The sequence below is a fragment of the Artemia franciscana genome, chromosome 1, assembly GCF_032884065.1.
Source record: "Artemia franciscana chromosome 1, ASM3288406v1, whole genome shotgun sequence".
Taxonomy (NCBI): domain Eukaryota; kingdom Metazoa; phylum Arthropoda; class Branchiopoda; order Anostraca; family Artemiidae; genus Artemia; species Artemia franciscana.
This window is the reverse complement of record NC_088863.1, coordinates 49,819,401-49,835,706: the sequence shown is the minus strand read 5'-3', so window position 1 is coordinate 49,835,706 and position 16,306 is coordinate 49,819,401. Positions and strand designations below refer to the sequence as shown.

At 33.9% G+C, this 16,306-nt stretch overlaps 1 protein-coding gene across 1 annotated transcript in view; it reads right to left on the bottom strand.

Annotated features, from left to right (window-relative positions):
- The window catches only part of LOC136030992 (uncharacterized), a 193,069-nt gene that overhangs the window by 82,112 nt on the left and 94,651 nt on the right, over positions 1–16,306 (bottom strand). The window contains exon 8 of the mRNA XM_065710155.1: positions 607–823. Coding sequence (XP_065566227.1) covers positions 607–823 — 217 coding nt within the window. The remainder of the gene's footprint in view (positions 1–606; positions 824–16,306) is intronic.

Below are 16,306 nucleotides of genomic sequence, written 5' to 3'. Positions count from 1 at the left end.
ATAGAATAACGTTTTAAGCTATTAAATAACGCGCAAATACTTCATATGGCGCGGATCTCTTCATCTTGTATGAAAACCAAGGAACTACCCAGAAATTAGGCCTTACAGAAACTCACCACGTAAATTTTCGAAATTTTTAAACTGTCAATGAATCATTATTATCGATCAAAAAACAAAAACGAACAGTTTCTGGTATTCTGCGGGTGCTCCATCAACACCCCTTTCACCATTTAGTTTTGCAAATAAATGACAGTAAAATTAGTTTGAAATAATACATTCTATGAAATCTAATAGTTAATAACTACTGTAGTTGTAAATAATAATAACAAAAATAGCAATGATAAGAAAAAATACTAAAATAATATTAATTATTTCAATTAAATAATAAGAAACAAACAAATAGTAACTAATAATTTAGTAAAAAACTTATTAATTTAAAAGTAATTTTCAAAAAAAAGAAAACTCTGAAAAACCTTCATCCAGGTAGGATAGGATTTGTTTCAAGACCGCTGTAAAATAATCAGGCATGCCTTATGAGTCTCTGAGTTAAAAAAAAAAAGAACAAACATAAAAATACAGAAAAAGTGATAAAATATAAAACATTACCCATATCTGCCTTATTCTTAAAGGTGAACAAGCACCCAGCTCTTCTGCAATGGAAGTGGGTTGTATGTTGACCAGCAAAGGGGCAGTGTTGCTGTCTACAGTCTTCTGAACCTCGATAGCGTTGAAAGCCCTCCTGCATGATTGCTGAATCTTTTCGATGATAATTAGCATGCATCTGTACGTCTGAAGTGCTTATGTATACTTTATCACAGCCATCCTGTAACGTGAGTAGTGATCATCCTAACCAGGTTTATTTCTTAAACTTTGACTAATTTCGGCTTAATAATAATAGTAAAATACAGTTTAGGTCAACAATTGTCACCAAATTGTTTTATTTGTGCCCTCAAAAGCATCATTTTGCATCTGATTTTTTTTTATTCATAAGTAGTATATATAACAGCAAAAGTGGAGAAAAGCTGCTTTTCACTAAATCTAGAGGCATCCGTGCAAGGTGAATGAAACACTCGTGAACAGTCAAAATTAAGCACCAAGGAGGTGCTTTCAATGTGCTTATAAGGTTTGCGAGATCTACCTTATTTTTTAAACAAAAATGGTTTTCATGGTAGCCTGGTTTTCCAAAAATCTTCCGGGGCTTATGAAATTTCTCTAAATTTACAGACCTTGGGATATCTAGTACTTTACTGTAAACTGACCTTGCTTGGGTATTTATGAATATTTGAGTTGCATTCTAAAAATTACCGATATCAGGATTAGTGAGAGAACCTCAAGAGCTTTGTAAATTGGTCCTCTGTTTTATGCAGGTTACTTAAAGTACCAATGACTGAAAAAATGAAACCCAATTCTTTAAATTAGTACAGTGGGAACTTGCACAATCACATACGCCTTAAGAAATTGTGTCAACCTAGGAACTCAATTTTTAGTGATAAAAAACTCCATATACTGCTGTGCAGTTTTAACGTCCAGCAGGTACCCAGTTTGAACAAAGGAAAAGGTGCAAAAAATGAGCAGCAAATGAGCAAAAAAAATCACCATGGTGCTCTAGAATGTGTAGCATTGGTGATTGATGCAGCAATAGACAAACAGTGCTATTAATTGGCAGTGAATTGGTTAAAAAAAAGTTACTGAATGATTTAACTAATGTAAGAATATAACCCTTGGTAGCTTACTACTAAATAGAATTGAAAAGAAATGTATATATCACTAAATAGCTAAAAATCTAAACTACGGATTAGTGTCTTTATTACGAAATTTCTTCGAGTTTAAACACTTCTAATTATTAGTTAATTGACTTACCAACAAAAACATATTTTTTAGAAAGATTAGTTAATCTATTTTGTTATATTTATCCCTCTAGAATTTCGACTTTGTTGACATTATGACATATTAATAGAATCCTTTTCTTCCCCTGATTCCGAAAGTATCACTTTTATTAATCAATTTATCAAACAATTCGTGGTAACGAACTGTAGTAAGGAGCGACCTGGCTCAATAGTAACCAAAACTCTAAAAAACGGAATTTTTATAACAATAGTTACATCAAAAGAATTGAATTTTGAAAAGAATTGAAGAGCCTGCGAAAATTTTCCTTATTTTAAAAAATAGGGAAAACACCCCCTAAAAGTCATAGAATCATAACGAAAATCACACCATCAGATTCAGCGTATTGGAGAACCCTAATGTAGAAGTTTCAAGCTCCTATCTACAAAAATGTGGAATTTTGTATTTTTTGGTAGAAGGCAGATCACGGATGCGTGTCTATTTGTTTTGTTTTTTTTTTTTCCAGGGGTGATCGTATCGACCCAGCGGTCCTAGAATCTTGCGAGAGGGCTCATTCTAACGGAAATGAAAAGTTCTAGTGCCCTTTTTCAGTGACCAAAAAAATTGGAGGGCACCTAGGCCCCCTCTCACGCTAATTATTTTCCCCAAGTCACCGGATCAAAATTCTGAGATAGCCGTTTTATTCAGCGTAGTCGAAAAACCTTATAACTATATCTTTGGGGACGACTTACTCCCCCACAGTCCCCGTGGGAGGGGCTACAAGTTACAAACTTTGACCAGTGCTTACATATAATAATGGTTATTTGTATGTGTACAGACGTTTTCAGGGGGATTTTTTGGTTGGGGGGGGGGGGTGAAAAGAGGGAGATACGTTAGGGGAGCTTTCCTTGGGGGAATTTATCATGGGGGAAGAAAATTTCCATGAAGGGAGCGCAGGATTTTCTAGCATTATTTAAAAAAACAATGAATAAATAAATATAAAAAGTTTTTTCTACTGAAAGTGAGGAGCAGCATTAAAATTTAAAACGAGCAGAAATTATTGCACATATGAGGGCTTTACCTCCTCGTAATACCTCGCTCTTCACGCTAAAGTATTTTTAGTAATTTCAACTATTTATTCTACGGCCTTTGTTATTCAAAATTCATTCTTAAGGAATTGGGACAGAATTTAAGCTTTAGTGTAAAAAGCGAGGTATCGACGAGGGGCGAACTCCCTCATATACGCAATAAAACATACGAATATAGAAGTTTGTTATTTAAGTTAATTCGTAAATTATGTATATCTTTTACTAATGAAAATGTTCGTAAAAAAAATAAAAGTTCTAGTTGCCTTTTTAAGTAATCAAAAGATTGGAGGGCAACTATGCTTTCTCTCTCTCTCCTTTTTTCTCAAAATCTTCCGATTAAAACTATAAGAAAGCCATTTAGCCAAAAAAAAATAATATGCAAATTTTGTTTTAATCATTTATGTGTGGAGAGCCAAGATCAAAACTTGCAATAATTCAAAAACGTCCAGAAATTAAACAAAAAAAAACAAGTTTTTTTAAATGAAAGTAAGGAGTGACATTAAAACTTAAAACGAACAGAAATTAATCCGAATATGAAAGGGGCTTTTCCTCCTCAACGGCCCGCTCTTTACGCTAAAGTTTTTTACCGTTTTAAGAAGTAGAGTTAAGAGAAAGAGTCAAACTTTAGCGTAAAGAGCGGGCCGTTGAGGAGGAAATTGTTTTTTTTTTTTCATTGTTTTTTTTTAAATAATGCTAGTAAATCCTGCGCTCCCTTCATGGAAATTTTCTTCCCCTATGAAAAATTCCTCGATGGAAAGTTCCCCCAGTATATCCCCCTCTTCTCAACCCCTCCCCCAACCAAAAAATCCTCCTGAAAACGCCTGTACACTTCCCAATAACCATTGCTATATGTAAGCACTGGTCAAAGTTTGTAACTTGTAGCCCCTCCCACGGGGACTGTGGAGGAGTAAATCGTCTCCAAAGACATAGTTATAAGGTTTTTCGACTACGCTGAATAAAATGGCTATCTATGAATTTTGATTTGGTGACTTCGGGAAAATAATTAGCGTGGGAGGGGGCCTAGATGCCCTCCAATTTTTTGGTCACTTAAAAAGGGCACTAGAACTTTTCATTTCCGTTAGAATGAGCCCTCTCGCAATATTCTAGGACAACTGGGTCGATACGATCACCCCTGGGAAAAAAAAAAACAACAAAAAAACAAACAAATAAACACGCATCCGTGATCTGCCTTCTGGCAAAAAATACAAAATTCCACATTTTTGTAGACAGGAGCTTGAAACTTCTACAGTAGGGTTCTCTGATACGCTGAATCTGATGGTGTTATTTTCGTTAAGATTATATGACTTTTAGGGGGTGTTTCCCCCTATTTTCTAAAATAAAGCAAATTTTCTCAGGCTCGTAACTTTTGATGCGTAAGACTAAACTTGATGAAACTTATATATTTAAAATCAGCATTAAAATGCGATTCCTTTGATGTAGCTATTGATATCAAAATTCCATTTTTTAGAGTTTTGGTTTCTAGTGAGCTGCGTCGCTCCTTACTACAGTTCGTTACCACGAACTGTTTGATTGACAGACTCATATTCCTTAACGTCAATGGCTATAACAATTTTAGGCGAGAGGGCATGGGATCAATGGCTTTTTAAAAGTTACTTTTTTCATGAAAATGTGTGGTCTGAGAAAATGTAGTATTTCCTGAAACTATTAAAAGCAGGCAAATTTAAAGGGGGTATCCAGGCCTGAAGACCAAAAATTTTCAATTTGGTTGATTATTTCCTCGGTTATTTCCGCTGAAATCACAATTTATGTACCCTCCCCAGAAACAAGTCCTTGTCCATTAGCTAGATTACCAGAGATGGCACTTTCTAGGGTGGCTAATATTCCCCTGGGTAACCATAATGTTGAATCAAAAGTAAGCACCGTTTCAACTTAGACAATAGCTACACTGAAAAAAATTATCTCACAAACTTTCAAGCAATTTAAAGTTTAACATATTTTATAATCCTTTCTGTAAACAATTGAGTTTTTTTTTGTTATGCTGCTTTATATACTGGCTCTCTTACCTGACTTTGTATTAATATCTACACGATGGACTGGTAATAAAACGAAGTGTAGCCATTTGTCTTGATTACATAAAAAAAAACTAGTTTTTTTTAACTGAAAGTAAGGAGCGACATTAAAACTTAAAACGAACAGAAATTACTCCGTATATGAAATGGATTGTTTCCTCCGCAATCCCTCGCTCTTTACGCTAAAGCTTTTAATTGTTTTAAAAAGCAGAATTGTGGCAAAGAGTCAAACTTTAGCGTAAAGAGCGAGGGATTGCGGAGGAAACAATCCATTTCATATACGGAGTAATTTCTGTTCGTTTTAAGTTTTAATGTCGCTCCTTACTTTCAGTTAAAAAAAACTAGTTTTTTTTATGTAATTTCTGAACGTTTTTGAATTAATGCATTTTTGATTTTGACTCTCCACACGTAAACTATTCAAATGAAATTTGCATATTAATTCCTTTTTTGGCTAAATGGCTTTCTCTTAGTTTTGATCATACGATTTTGAGAAATATGGGATGGGGAAGGAGGCCTAGTTGCCATGCAATTTTTCGGTTACATAAAAAGGCAACTATTAATTTTAATTTTAACGAATTTTTTTATCAGCAAAAAATATACGTAACTTTAGAATTAACTTACGTAACAAACTTTTATGTTCTTTAATTATTATTATGTATATGAGGGGGTTTGTACCCTCGTTAATACCTCGTTCTTTACACTAAATCGTAAGTTTTGTCCCAATTCCTTAAGAATGACCCCTGAATCAGAAAGGCCGTAGAATAAATAGTTGAAATTACTAAAAATACTTTAGCATAAAGAGCGAGGTATTTATCTCCTCCTAAATACCTCACTCTTTATGCTAAAGTATTTTTAGAACCCCTCATATGCGTAATAATCTCTGTTCGTTTTGAGTTTCAATGCTACTTCTTCCTTTCATTTGAAAAAACGTTTTCATGTTTATTTTTCATTGTTTTCTTATAGTAATGCTAGAGAATCCTGCGCCCTTTTCATTGAATTTTTCTTCCCCCATGACAGATTCCTCCAAGGAAAGATCCTCCAACATAGCCCCCTCTCCTCAGCCCCACCCCCAAACAAAATAAAATCCCCCTGAAAACGTCTGTACACTTCCCAATAACCATTACTATATGTAAACACTGGTCAAAGTTTGTAACTTGCAGCCCCTCCCCCAGGGATTGTGGGGGAGTAAGTTATCCCCAAAGACATAGTTATTATGGTTTTTGACTATGCTGAACAAAATGGCTATCTCAAAATTTTGATCCGTTGACTTTGGGAAAAAAATGAGCGTGGGAGGGGGCCTAGATACCCTCCAATTTTTTTGGTCACTTAAAAAGGGCACTAGAAATTTTCATTTCCGTTAGAATGAGCCCTCTCGCGACATTCTAGGACCACTTGGTCGATACGATGACCCCTGGGGAAAAGAAAAAAAAAACAAAAAAAAACAAACAAACAAATAAACACGCACCCGTGATTTGTCTTCTGGCAAAAAATACAAAATTCCACATTTTTGTAGATAGGAGCTTGAAACTTCTACAGTAGGGTTCTCTGATACGCTGAATCTGATGGTGTCATTTTCGCTAAGATCCTACGACTTTTAGGGGGTGTTTCCCCTTATTTCCCTAAATAGGGCAAATTTTCTCAGGCTCGTAACTTTTGATGGGTAAGACTAAACTTGATGAAACTTATATATTTAAAATCAGCATTAAAATGCGATTCTTTTGATGTAGCTATTGATATCAAAATTCAATTTTTTAGAGTTTTGGTTACTATTGAGCCGGGTCGCTCCTTACTACAGTTCGTTACCACGAACTGTTTGATTTCGGATATTTTGACTGGTAAACTTTTCGCAATTATCTTGTAAGTTTGCTGTATTCGGTTTGGACTACTAACGTTTTAACTTTTGTGAAATTTTTAGTAATATTGTTACATGATTAACAAAGTATATGATTATTGTTTAATTAAATCCTATTGTATGTTAAATATTGTTATTGTTATTAATGTACAACTATTATAATTCAAAATCGGAGATACTTAAGAAAAAAAGAAAAAAAAACGGGTTGCAAAGAGTAGGCCTATAGGCTATGTAGTCTATTTATATCGTGGCTGCAAATAGCTACGAAAAATGATTTGGATGACCTCATTTTGCCAAATTCTTAGACAGCAGTCACAAATTACAATTGCTGGCTTGATAAAATGTGACCTTACTATTTTAATCTTTTAAAATTTGGTGAACAAGTCCTCTTCCGTTCCTATAACCGCACTGTTCTTGTCTTCAAACTTTATTCAGAGTATCTCTTAATATAATTAAATAAAAAAAACTAGTTTTTTTAACTGAAAGTAAGGAGCGACATTAAAACTTAAAACGAACAGAAATTACTCCGTATATGAAATGGGTTGTCCCCTCCGCAGTCCCACGCTCTTTACGCTAAAGTTTGACTCTTTGCCACAATTCTATTTTTAAAACAATTAAAAACTTTAGCGTAAAGAGCGTGGGACTGCGGAGGGGACAACCCATTTCATATACGGAGTAATTTCTGTTCGTTTTAAGTTTTAATGTCGCTCCTTACTTTCAGTTAAAAAAACTAGTTTTTTTTATTTAATTTCTGAACGTTTTTGAATTAATGCATGTTTGATTTTGGCTCTCCGCACATAAATTATTGAAATGAAATTAGTATATTAATTTTTTTTTGGCTAAATGGCTTTCTCTTAGTTTTGACCAGACGATTTTGAGAAATAAGGGGTGGGGAAGGAGGCCTAGCTGCCCTCCAATTTTTCGGTTACTTAAAAAGGTTACTAAAACTTTTAATATTCAACGAACGTTTTTATTAGTAAAAAATATACGTAACTTAAGAATTAACTTACATAACAAACTTTTATGTTCTTATATTTTTATTATGTGTACGAGGGGGTTTGTACCCTCGTTAATGCCTCGCTCTTTATACTAAATCGTAAGTTTTGTCCCAATTCTTTAAGAATGACCCCTGAATCAAAAAGGCCGTAGAATAAATAGTTGAAATCACTAAAAATATTTTAGCATAAAGAGCGAGGTATTTATCTCCTCCTAAATACCTCGCTCTTCATGCTAAAGTATTTTTAGAACCCCTCATATGCGTATTAATCTCTGTTCGTTTTAAATTTCAATGCTATTCCTTACTTTCATTTGAAAAAACGTTTTCACATTTTTTCTTTCATTGTTTTTTTTTATAGTAATGCTAGAAAATCCTGCGCCCTTGTCATTGAATTTTTCTTCCCCCATGACATATTCCTCAAAGGAAAGATCCTCCCACAAAGCACTCTCCAATCAACCCCACCCCCAAACCAAAAAATCCCCATGAAAACGTCTGTACACTTCCCAATAACCATTACAATATGTAAACACTGGTCAAAGTTTGTAACTTGCAGCCCCTCCCTCAGGGATTGTGGGGGAGTAAGTCATTCCCAAAGACATAGTTATTATGGTTTTCGACTATGCTGAACAAAATGGCTATCTTGAAATTTTAATCTGTTGACTTTTGGAAAAAAATGAGCACGGGAGGGGGCCTATTTGCCCTCCAATTTTTTGGTCACTTAAAAAGGGCACTAGCACTTTTCATTTCCGTTAGAATGAGCCCTCTCGCGACATTCTAGGACCACTTGGTCGATAAGATGACCCCTGGGAAAAAAAAAACAAAAAAAACAAACAAACAAATAAACACGCACCCGTGATTTGTCTTCTGGCAAAAAATACAAAATTCCACATTTTTTAGATAGGAGCTTGAAATTTTTGCTATAGAGTTCTCTGATATACCGTATGCGATAGTGTGATTTTCGTTAAGATTCTATGACTTTTAGGGTATGTTTTCCCCTTTTTTCCAAAATAGGGCAAATTTTCTCAGGCTCGTAACTTTTGATGACAAAGACTAAATTAATTGAAACTTATATATTTAGAATCAGCGTAAAAATTCGATTCTTTTGATGTATCTTTTAGCATCAAAATTCCGTTTTTTAGAGTTTCGTTTACTATTGAGCCGGATCGCCCCTTACTACAGTTCCTTACCACGAACTGTTTGAAAAGAAAATAATTCGGTATTTCGGGGCTTCTGACATTATTACTCCTTTGCGGAAGTTAGGCTCAAAATTGAAAAAGGATTATATTTTTTCTCTGTGCCCCTTCCACCTCTTAGTTCGTTTATTTTCCCATTAGTTTTCACCTGTTTTCGCTTTATAGTTGTGTTATCTCTTAGCAGTTCTTTCGTTAGTTGAGTTATGGCTGTGGTATATATGTTTTATCGCTCGTATAGTTGTGTTATTTTCAAATTATACTCCATAATAGAGAGGCTCCGAACACCCAGCACTGTATATTAAGCTCTTAATTTGACGTTTTTTTCTAACGTGACCAGATTCGTCCTGCGACCTTTTCATTGAATTTTTTCCCCATGGCATATTTCTCCAAGGAAAGATCCTCCCACATATCCCCCTCCCTCAACCCTACCCCCAAAACCAAAAAAATCCCCCTGAAAACGTCTGTACACTTCCCAATAACCATTATTATATGTAAACACTGGATGAAGTTTGTAACTTGCAACCCCTCCCCCAGGGACTGTGGGGGAGTAAGTTATCCCCAAAAACATAGTTATTATGATTTTCGACTATGCTAAACAAAATGGCTATCTCAAAATTTTGATCCGTTGACTTTGGGAAAAAAATGAGCGTGGGAGGGGGCCTAGATGCCCTCCAATTTTTTTGGTCACTTAAAAAGGGCACTAGAACTTTTCATTTCCGTTAGAATGAGCCCTCTTGCGACATTCTAGGACCACTTGGTCGATACGATGACCCCTGGGAAAAAAAAAAACAAAACAAAAAAACAAACAAATAAACACGCACCCGTGATTTGTCTTCTGGCAAAAAATGCAAAATTCCACATTTTTGTAGATAGGAGCTTGAAACTTCTACAGAAGGGTTCTCTGATATGCTGAATCTGATGGTGTCATTTTCGTTAAGATCCTACGACTTTTAGGGGGTGCTTCCCCCTATTTTCCTAAATAAGGCAAATTTTCTCAGGCTCGTAACTTTTGATGGCTAAGACTAAACTTGATGAAACTTATATATTTAAAATCAGCATTAAAATGCGATTCTTTTGATGTAGCTTTTGATATTAAAATTCAAGTTTTTAGAGTTTTGGTTACTATTGAGCCGGATCGCTCCTTACTACAGTTCGTTACCACGAACTGTTTGATAAGTAGCCTACTATAGTGACATGCTAAGCAATGAAAGTACTATTCTTATGTTGCTGCTGTATGGATTAGTACAATCATGAAAACGCATGTAAAGATTCCCGTACTAAAGATTACCGTATATACAACTAAAAAAAAAAAAGCTCAAAGACCTTCCCTGATTTTAATTTCGAAGTTTTCTAGGACTGCTTTAAATGTCCTTACAGTCACACTTTCCGGATTGCTCCCAATTGATTTTAGGGCTATTGAAATATCCTTGTTATGTTATTTTAATAAAATCCAGCCAATTGCCTGGTCAAATTGTTCATGTCTTGTTTTTTTCCAATATTTCACCATTCTGCTGATAGTAGCACCTTTACTTAAACCTTGTTTAAACCTTACTTAAACCTTTTTGTTTAAACCTTACTTAAACCTTTTTGTTTAAACCTTACTTAAACCTTTACACCTTGCTGATAGTAGCACCTTTTGACCGCCAAATTTCTGGGCACAGATATTACAATACAAAAAATGTCAGTGCCTCTCTTGCTGTTCCCCGTACATTTCGACGCATGTACTTATATCATAATTGGTATACTAGGTTTGAGAATTCCGTCAGAAGCTGAACGATACTGAATAGCTACATCAAAAGAATCACATTTTAATGCTGATTTTGAATATATAAGTTTTATTAAGTTTAGTCCTACTCATCAAAAGTTACGAGCCTGAGAAAAATGGCCTTATTTTTGAAAATAGGGGGAAACAACCCCTAAAAGTAATAGAATCGTAAGAAAAATCACATCATCAGATTCAGCGTATCAGAGAACCCTATTGTAGAAGTTTCAAGCTCCTATCTACAAAAATGTGGAATTTTGTATTTTTTGTCAGAAGGCAGATCACGGATGCGTGTTTAATTGTTTTTTGTTTTTCCAGGGGTGAACGTATCGACCCAGCGGTCCTAGAATCTTGCGAGAGGGCTCAACCTAACGGAAATGAAAAGTTCTAGTGCCCTTTTTAAGCGACCAAAAAAATTGGAGGGCACCTAGGCCCCTCCCACGCTAATTATTTTCCCGAAGTCACCAAATCAAAATTCATAGATAGCTATTTTATTCAGCGTAGTCAAAAAACCTTATAGCTATGTCTTTGGGGACGACTTACTCCCCCACAGTCTCCATGGGAGGGCCACAAGTTACAAACTTTGACCAGTGCTCACATATAGCAATGGTTATTCAGAAGTGTACAGACGTTTTCAGGGTGATTTGTAGGTTGGGGGTGAGAAGAGGGGGATGTGTTGGGGGAACTTTCCATAGAGGAATTTGACATGGGGGAAGAAAATTTTAATGAAGGGAGTGCAAGATTTTTTAGCATTATTAATTAAACAATGAAAAAATAAATATGAAGAAGTTTTTTTTTCAACTGAAAGTAAGGAGAAGCATTAAAACTTAAAACGAACAAAAATATGATGGGCTCACCTCCTCCTAATACCCCGCTCTTTCCGCTAAAGTATTTTTAGTAATTTCAACTATTTATTCAACGGCTTTTGTGATTCAGGGGTCATTCTTAAGAAATTGGGACAAAATTTAAGCTTTACTGTAAAGAGCGAGGTACTAACTAGGAGGTGAACCCCTTCGTATACGTAAGAGAGTATAGAAGTTCGTTACGTAAGCTAATTTGTAAGTTACTTACATCTTTTACTAATAAAAACATTCGTAAAAAATTAAAAGTTCTAGTGGCCTTTTTAAGTAACTAAAATATCGAAGGGCAACTAGGCCTCCTCCTCCGCTCCTTTTTTCTCAAAATCTATCAATTCGATCAAAACTATGATAAAGCCATTCAACCAAAAAAATAAATATGCAAATTTTGTTTTAGTTATTCATTTGCGGAGAGCCAAAATTAAAACATGCATTGATTCAAAAACGTTCAGAAATTAAATAAAAAAAAACAAGTTTTTTTTTAAATGAAAGTAAGGAGCGACATTAACACTTAAAACGAACAGAAATTACTTCGTATATGAAATGGACTGCTTCCTCATCAACGCCTCACTCTTTACGCTAACGTTTTTTATTGTTTTGAAAAGTAGAGTTAAGAGAAAGAGTCAGACTTTAGCGTAAAGAGCGAGGCGTTGATGAGGAAGCAGTCCATTTCATATACGAAGTAATTTCTGTTCGTTTTAAGTTTTAATGTCGCTCCTTACTTTCCGTTAAAAAAAACTTTTTTTTTATTTAATTTTTTAATAAGGATGACCTTGGGTCTCTCCAGAATTTTAACCCGTCTCCTTAATTAACCCTATTTATATGTTGGTCACAGACACCTTAATTACTTCCCCCATGGAATTAGAAAAATTGAAACTCCACTCTGCACGTGTTGTGGTGTTGAAAATTGTTATCACCCCCTCTTTGAATCTGCCAATTATTCTCAAAGTGCTCAAATGAGCTGTTAATCTTCTTTCCTTTTAACTTGTACACTATCTATTTAGTCTTTGTAAATCTACTCGGTCCTTAGTACTCAAATTTCCCGTTGATATGGCCATAGTTGATGTCTTAAGTAGCACGTTCATTATTTAGTTTATAGTCCTTTTTTTAGCTATTTTTCTTTTCTGTATCTTGTTCTGTTAATTTCTGATTTATTTAGTGTCAATTTAATTATTTTTTGTAGTTATAGATGTGAATAACCGGCGACTGACATAACAGGACCGGATCCGCTCTCTTTTTGTGGAGTTGGAGGGGTGGGGGTAATTTGGAAAAATTAGGAAAAATGAAGTATTTGTAACTTACGAAAGAGTGATCAGATCTTAATGAAATTTAATATTTTGAAAAATCTTGTGCTTTAGAGCTCTCATTTTAAATCCCGACCAGATCCGGTGGCATTGGGGGGAGTTGGAGGGGGAAACCGAAACTCTTGGAAAAAGTGGAAATCGAGGTATCTTGATAATACCTTTATATTACCTTAACACAGTGCCTTCGTGTGAGGGAGGGAGCAAGGGAGGCAGCTACCCCCAATAATTTAGAGAAAAGAAATTTATATATAGCCCGTATCCCTTGACACTCCGGATGTAGATTCCTCTCCCCCCCCAAAAAAAAATGCTGGAGCTATATCCCTGCTTTTACATATCTTTGCTTTTTTTCTTTCCTAGCCCCAAGACTGAGAGATGAGTTTCAAAAAATTAAAATAGCATAGTTTGTTAACTAAGTTCGTCAGTCCGAATAACGGCCAAAGGCAGCTGTCTTCCAACGTCCAAACATTCAATGTCTCAATTTTTCATACAAATTTAAAAAGTTAGGGCCCCGAGCAAAATAGTGGTTCTGACATTTGCCGGCCAGGGATCCATAGCGCCTTCTCAAGTCTACAAAGTTTTTATGTCAGCTTTCAATCTAATGGCAAGAAGTCCCCTAGACCTCCGGTTGAATAGTCTTTGTGCCACCCTGGGACACACCCATGGAGCAACTTAAGCTTTATATACCCAGCCCGCCCTCATCGGGGGATTTGATGTGTTTGGCCATTGATTAATGAATGTAAAATATGTTTCAACGAAATCTGACTGAACTTAACAATAGACCCAAAAATTAAATGCAATTGATTAGTTGTCTGTTAACAAATTGTGACTAAGTGTCGCCAAGTGTGGCGGAGCCAAGCAAAGCTAAATTGATGTCAAATTGGAAACACACTTTATAAGCCACTGAAGCCTCACAAGCACCTATAATGGTCGTATTGCTGAGTTTTTAATCTTGACTACTGTTATTAATGGGAACATTTTGAAGAAACACATAGTAGTTTTTATAGTTTTCATTTATGTAGCGTGTATCGAAATTCGGAAGACACACAACGAAGTTCTGGTCCGATTTTAACGTCGACATTTAATTTTTATATTTAAAAGCGCTATTGACAAATCAAAAAGGCTGCCCCCTTCTGACAATGTTTTTCTTCATAATTCTTTGATATATTAAAATATGTATACATATATATATATATATATATATATATATATATATATATATATATATATATATATATATATATATATATATATATATATATATATATATATATATATATATATATATATATATATATATATATATATATATATATATATATATATATATATATATATATATATATATATATATATATATGTATATATATATATATATATATCAAAAATATCAAAAATTATATATATATATATATATATATATATATATATATATATATCAAAAATATATATATATATATATATATATATATATATATATATATATATATATATATATATATATATATATATATATATCAAAAATATATATATATATATATATATATATATATATATATATATATATATATATATATATATATATATATATATATATATATATATATATATATATATATATATATATATATATATATATATATATATATATATATATATATATATATATATATATATTAAAAATCCGGTTAATTAAGGACAAACTCTGTCCCTTCTTAACATTTCCATAAAGTTACACGATTTAGGCTACCAATTTCAACAGCTTCCCGCCTCAGAATTTGAAATATTAACAAGCCCATTTGAGTATGCCAAAGCATATTTTTGAATAATGTAGTATACATGTTGCGTTATCACAGTCAGAAAGAAAAAAACGAATCTTGAAAAGAATCTCATATTTCAGAAAAGGCACTAAGTACACCCATAATGCTAGGGGCTATTCAGCTTTAATCAAGCGTTAATCAGGTGTTTTTTGGTTTATGTAAAACAGTTGGCATGAACAACACAAAAATTCTTTGTATTCGTTCATTAGTCAAGGAAATAAATAATATATTTTGAAACATAGACCAAGACAAGACATTTGAATCAAATGCATATAAATATTAATGGCAACGCTGTGTCTTGAAAACAAGCTGGTCTTCATCGAAGTTTTCAATACTGTTGAGTAATAATTTTTCTTATCTAATATTCTTTTTTTATTTGAAACTTTGAATTTGGGGTTGATGTGACTGATTAGTAGGCTACAATGGTAAAAAAAAAAAAAAATGATGATCTAAAAATAGTTAATGAATTTATTAAAGATCGTAAACATAAAGATGATAAAAAGAAGAAATACAGAGTTTAATTGAGATAGGGACGAAGAAGAGAATCGATTTTCCGAAGTTGTACAACCATGAGCTTTTGCTTTTCTTGGTTTGTTTAGAACTAGCCGAGGGATCAGCCTGTTTATTCCCCCTGGTTTACATCTCGGAGTACTATGTGTACCAAACGTTGCGCCATGTGTGACACAGTTCTGCAGCGCGTGGCGTAATCCTTGCTACGTTTGATAAAGTTCTGCCACCCTTGGCTAACATACAATACGTTGGCAAATACAACACTTAGTATACGCCACCTGGTGTATTTGATTCATGAAAGCCGGCGACCCTTCGCAAGTGGCTGTAGTCTCGAAAGCTTTATACTTAAAACATTGGATGTTAGAGGTTAGATGCTTATTGTCTAAGTATTGTTTGCCTTTATCTTACAACTTTACTTCAGGAAAATTTGAAAAATTCTTATTCCCTTTAACTCTCCTGGCTTTTCCCTCCTTTAATTGGGTGTGTGTTATAACTTAGTGCTAAACAATATCATATCACAACCTCCATGGAAAGGAAATTTCAAAGTAGCATTTAAATTCATGGTTCAAAGAAATATCACTTTTCAAAAATGCTATGACAAAAAACATTTTATTTCTATTTACTAGCTTAAATCTTATTTAAAAAAAAAAAAAACTACCAAAACTTGTGTTGTTTCTACTTGTTCAAAATTTGACATTGCAACAACCACTAAATGAAGCAGCAGGTTAAAAGGATGGATTAATTAGTTTCCCTTTCCAATAAATGCTTAACAAAAAACACGAATGGCCAAAAAATGAGACGATGGATGTCAAAAAATAAACTAATTCAATTAAAAAAGACTTTTTAACACGGATATACATGTCTTTAATATATTCTTTTGGTAAAAGTTTTTATTGCTCCAGAATAAAGCCAACTTACCTCTATATTTTAAAAGTGCCATATTTGGCCAGAATTTTCTTTGCCTAATATCCCCCACCCTTTTTTTCATTTTTAATAATACCGTTGTTTGGTATTTCTTTAAACTGAAAAACATTCCTTTTCTTTGTGCTTTAATTGAAGATATCAATGAAAC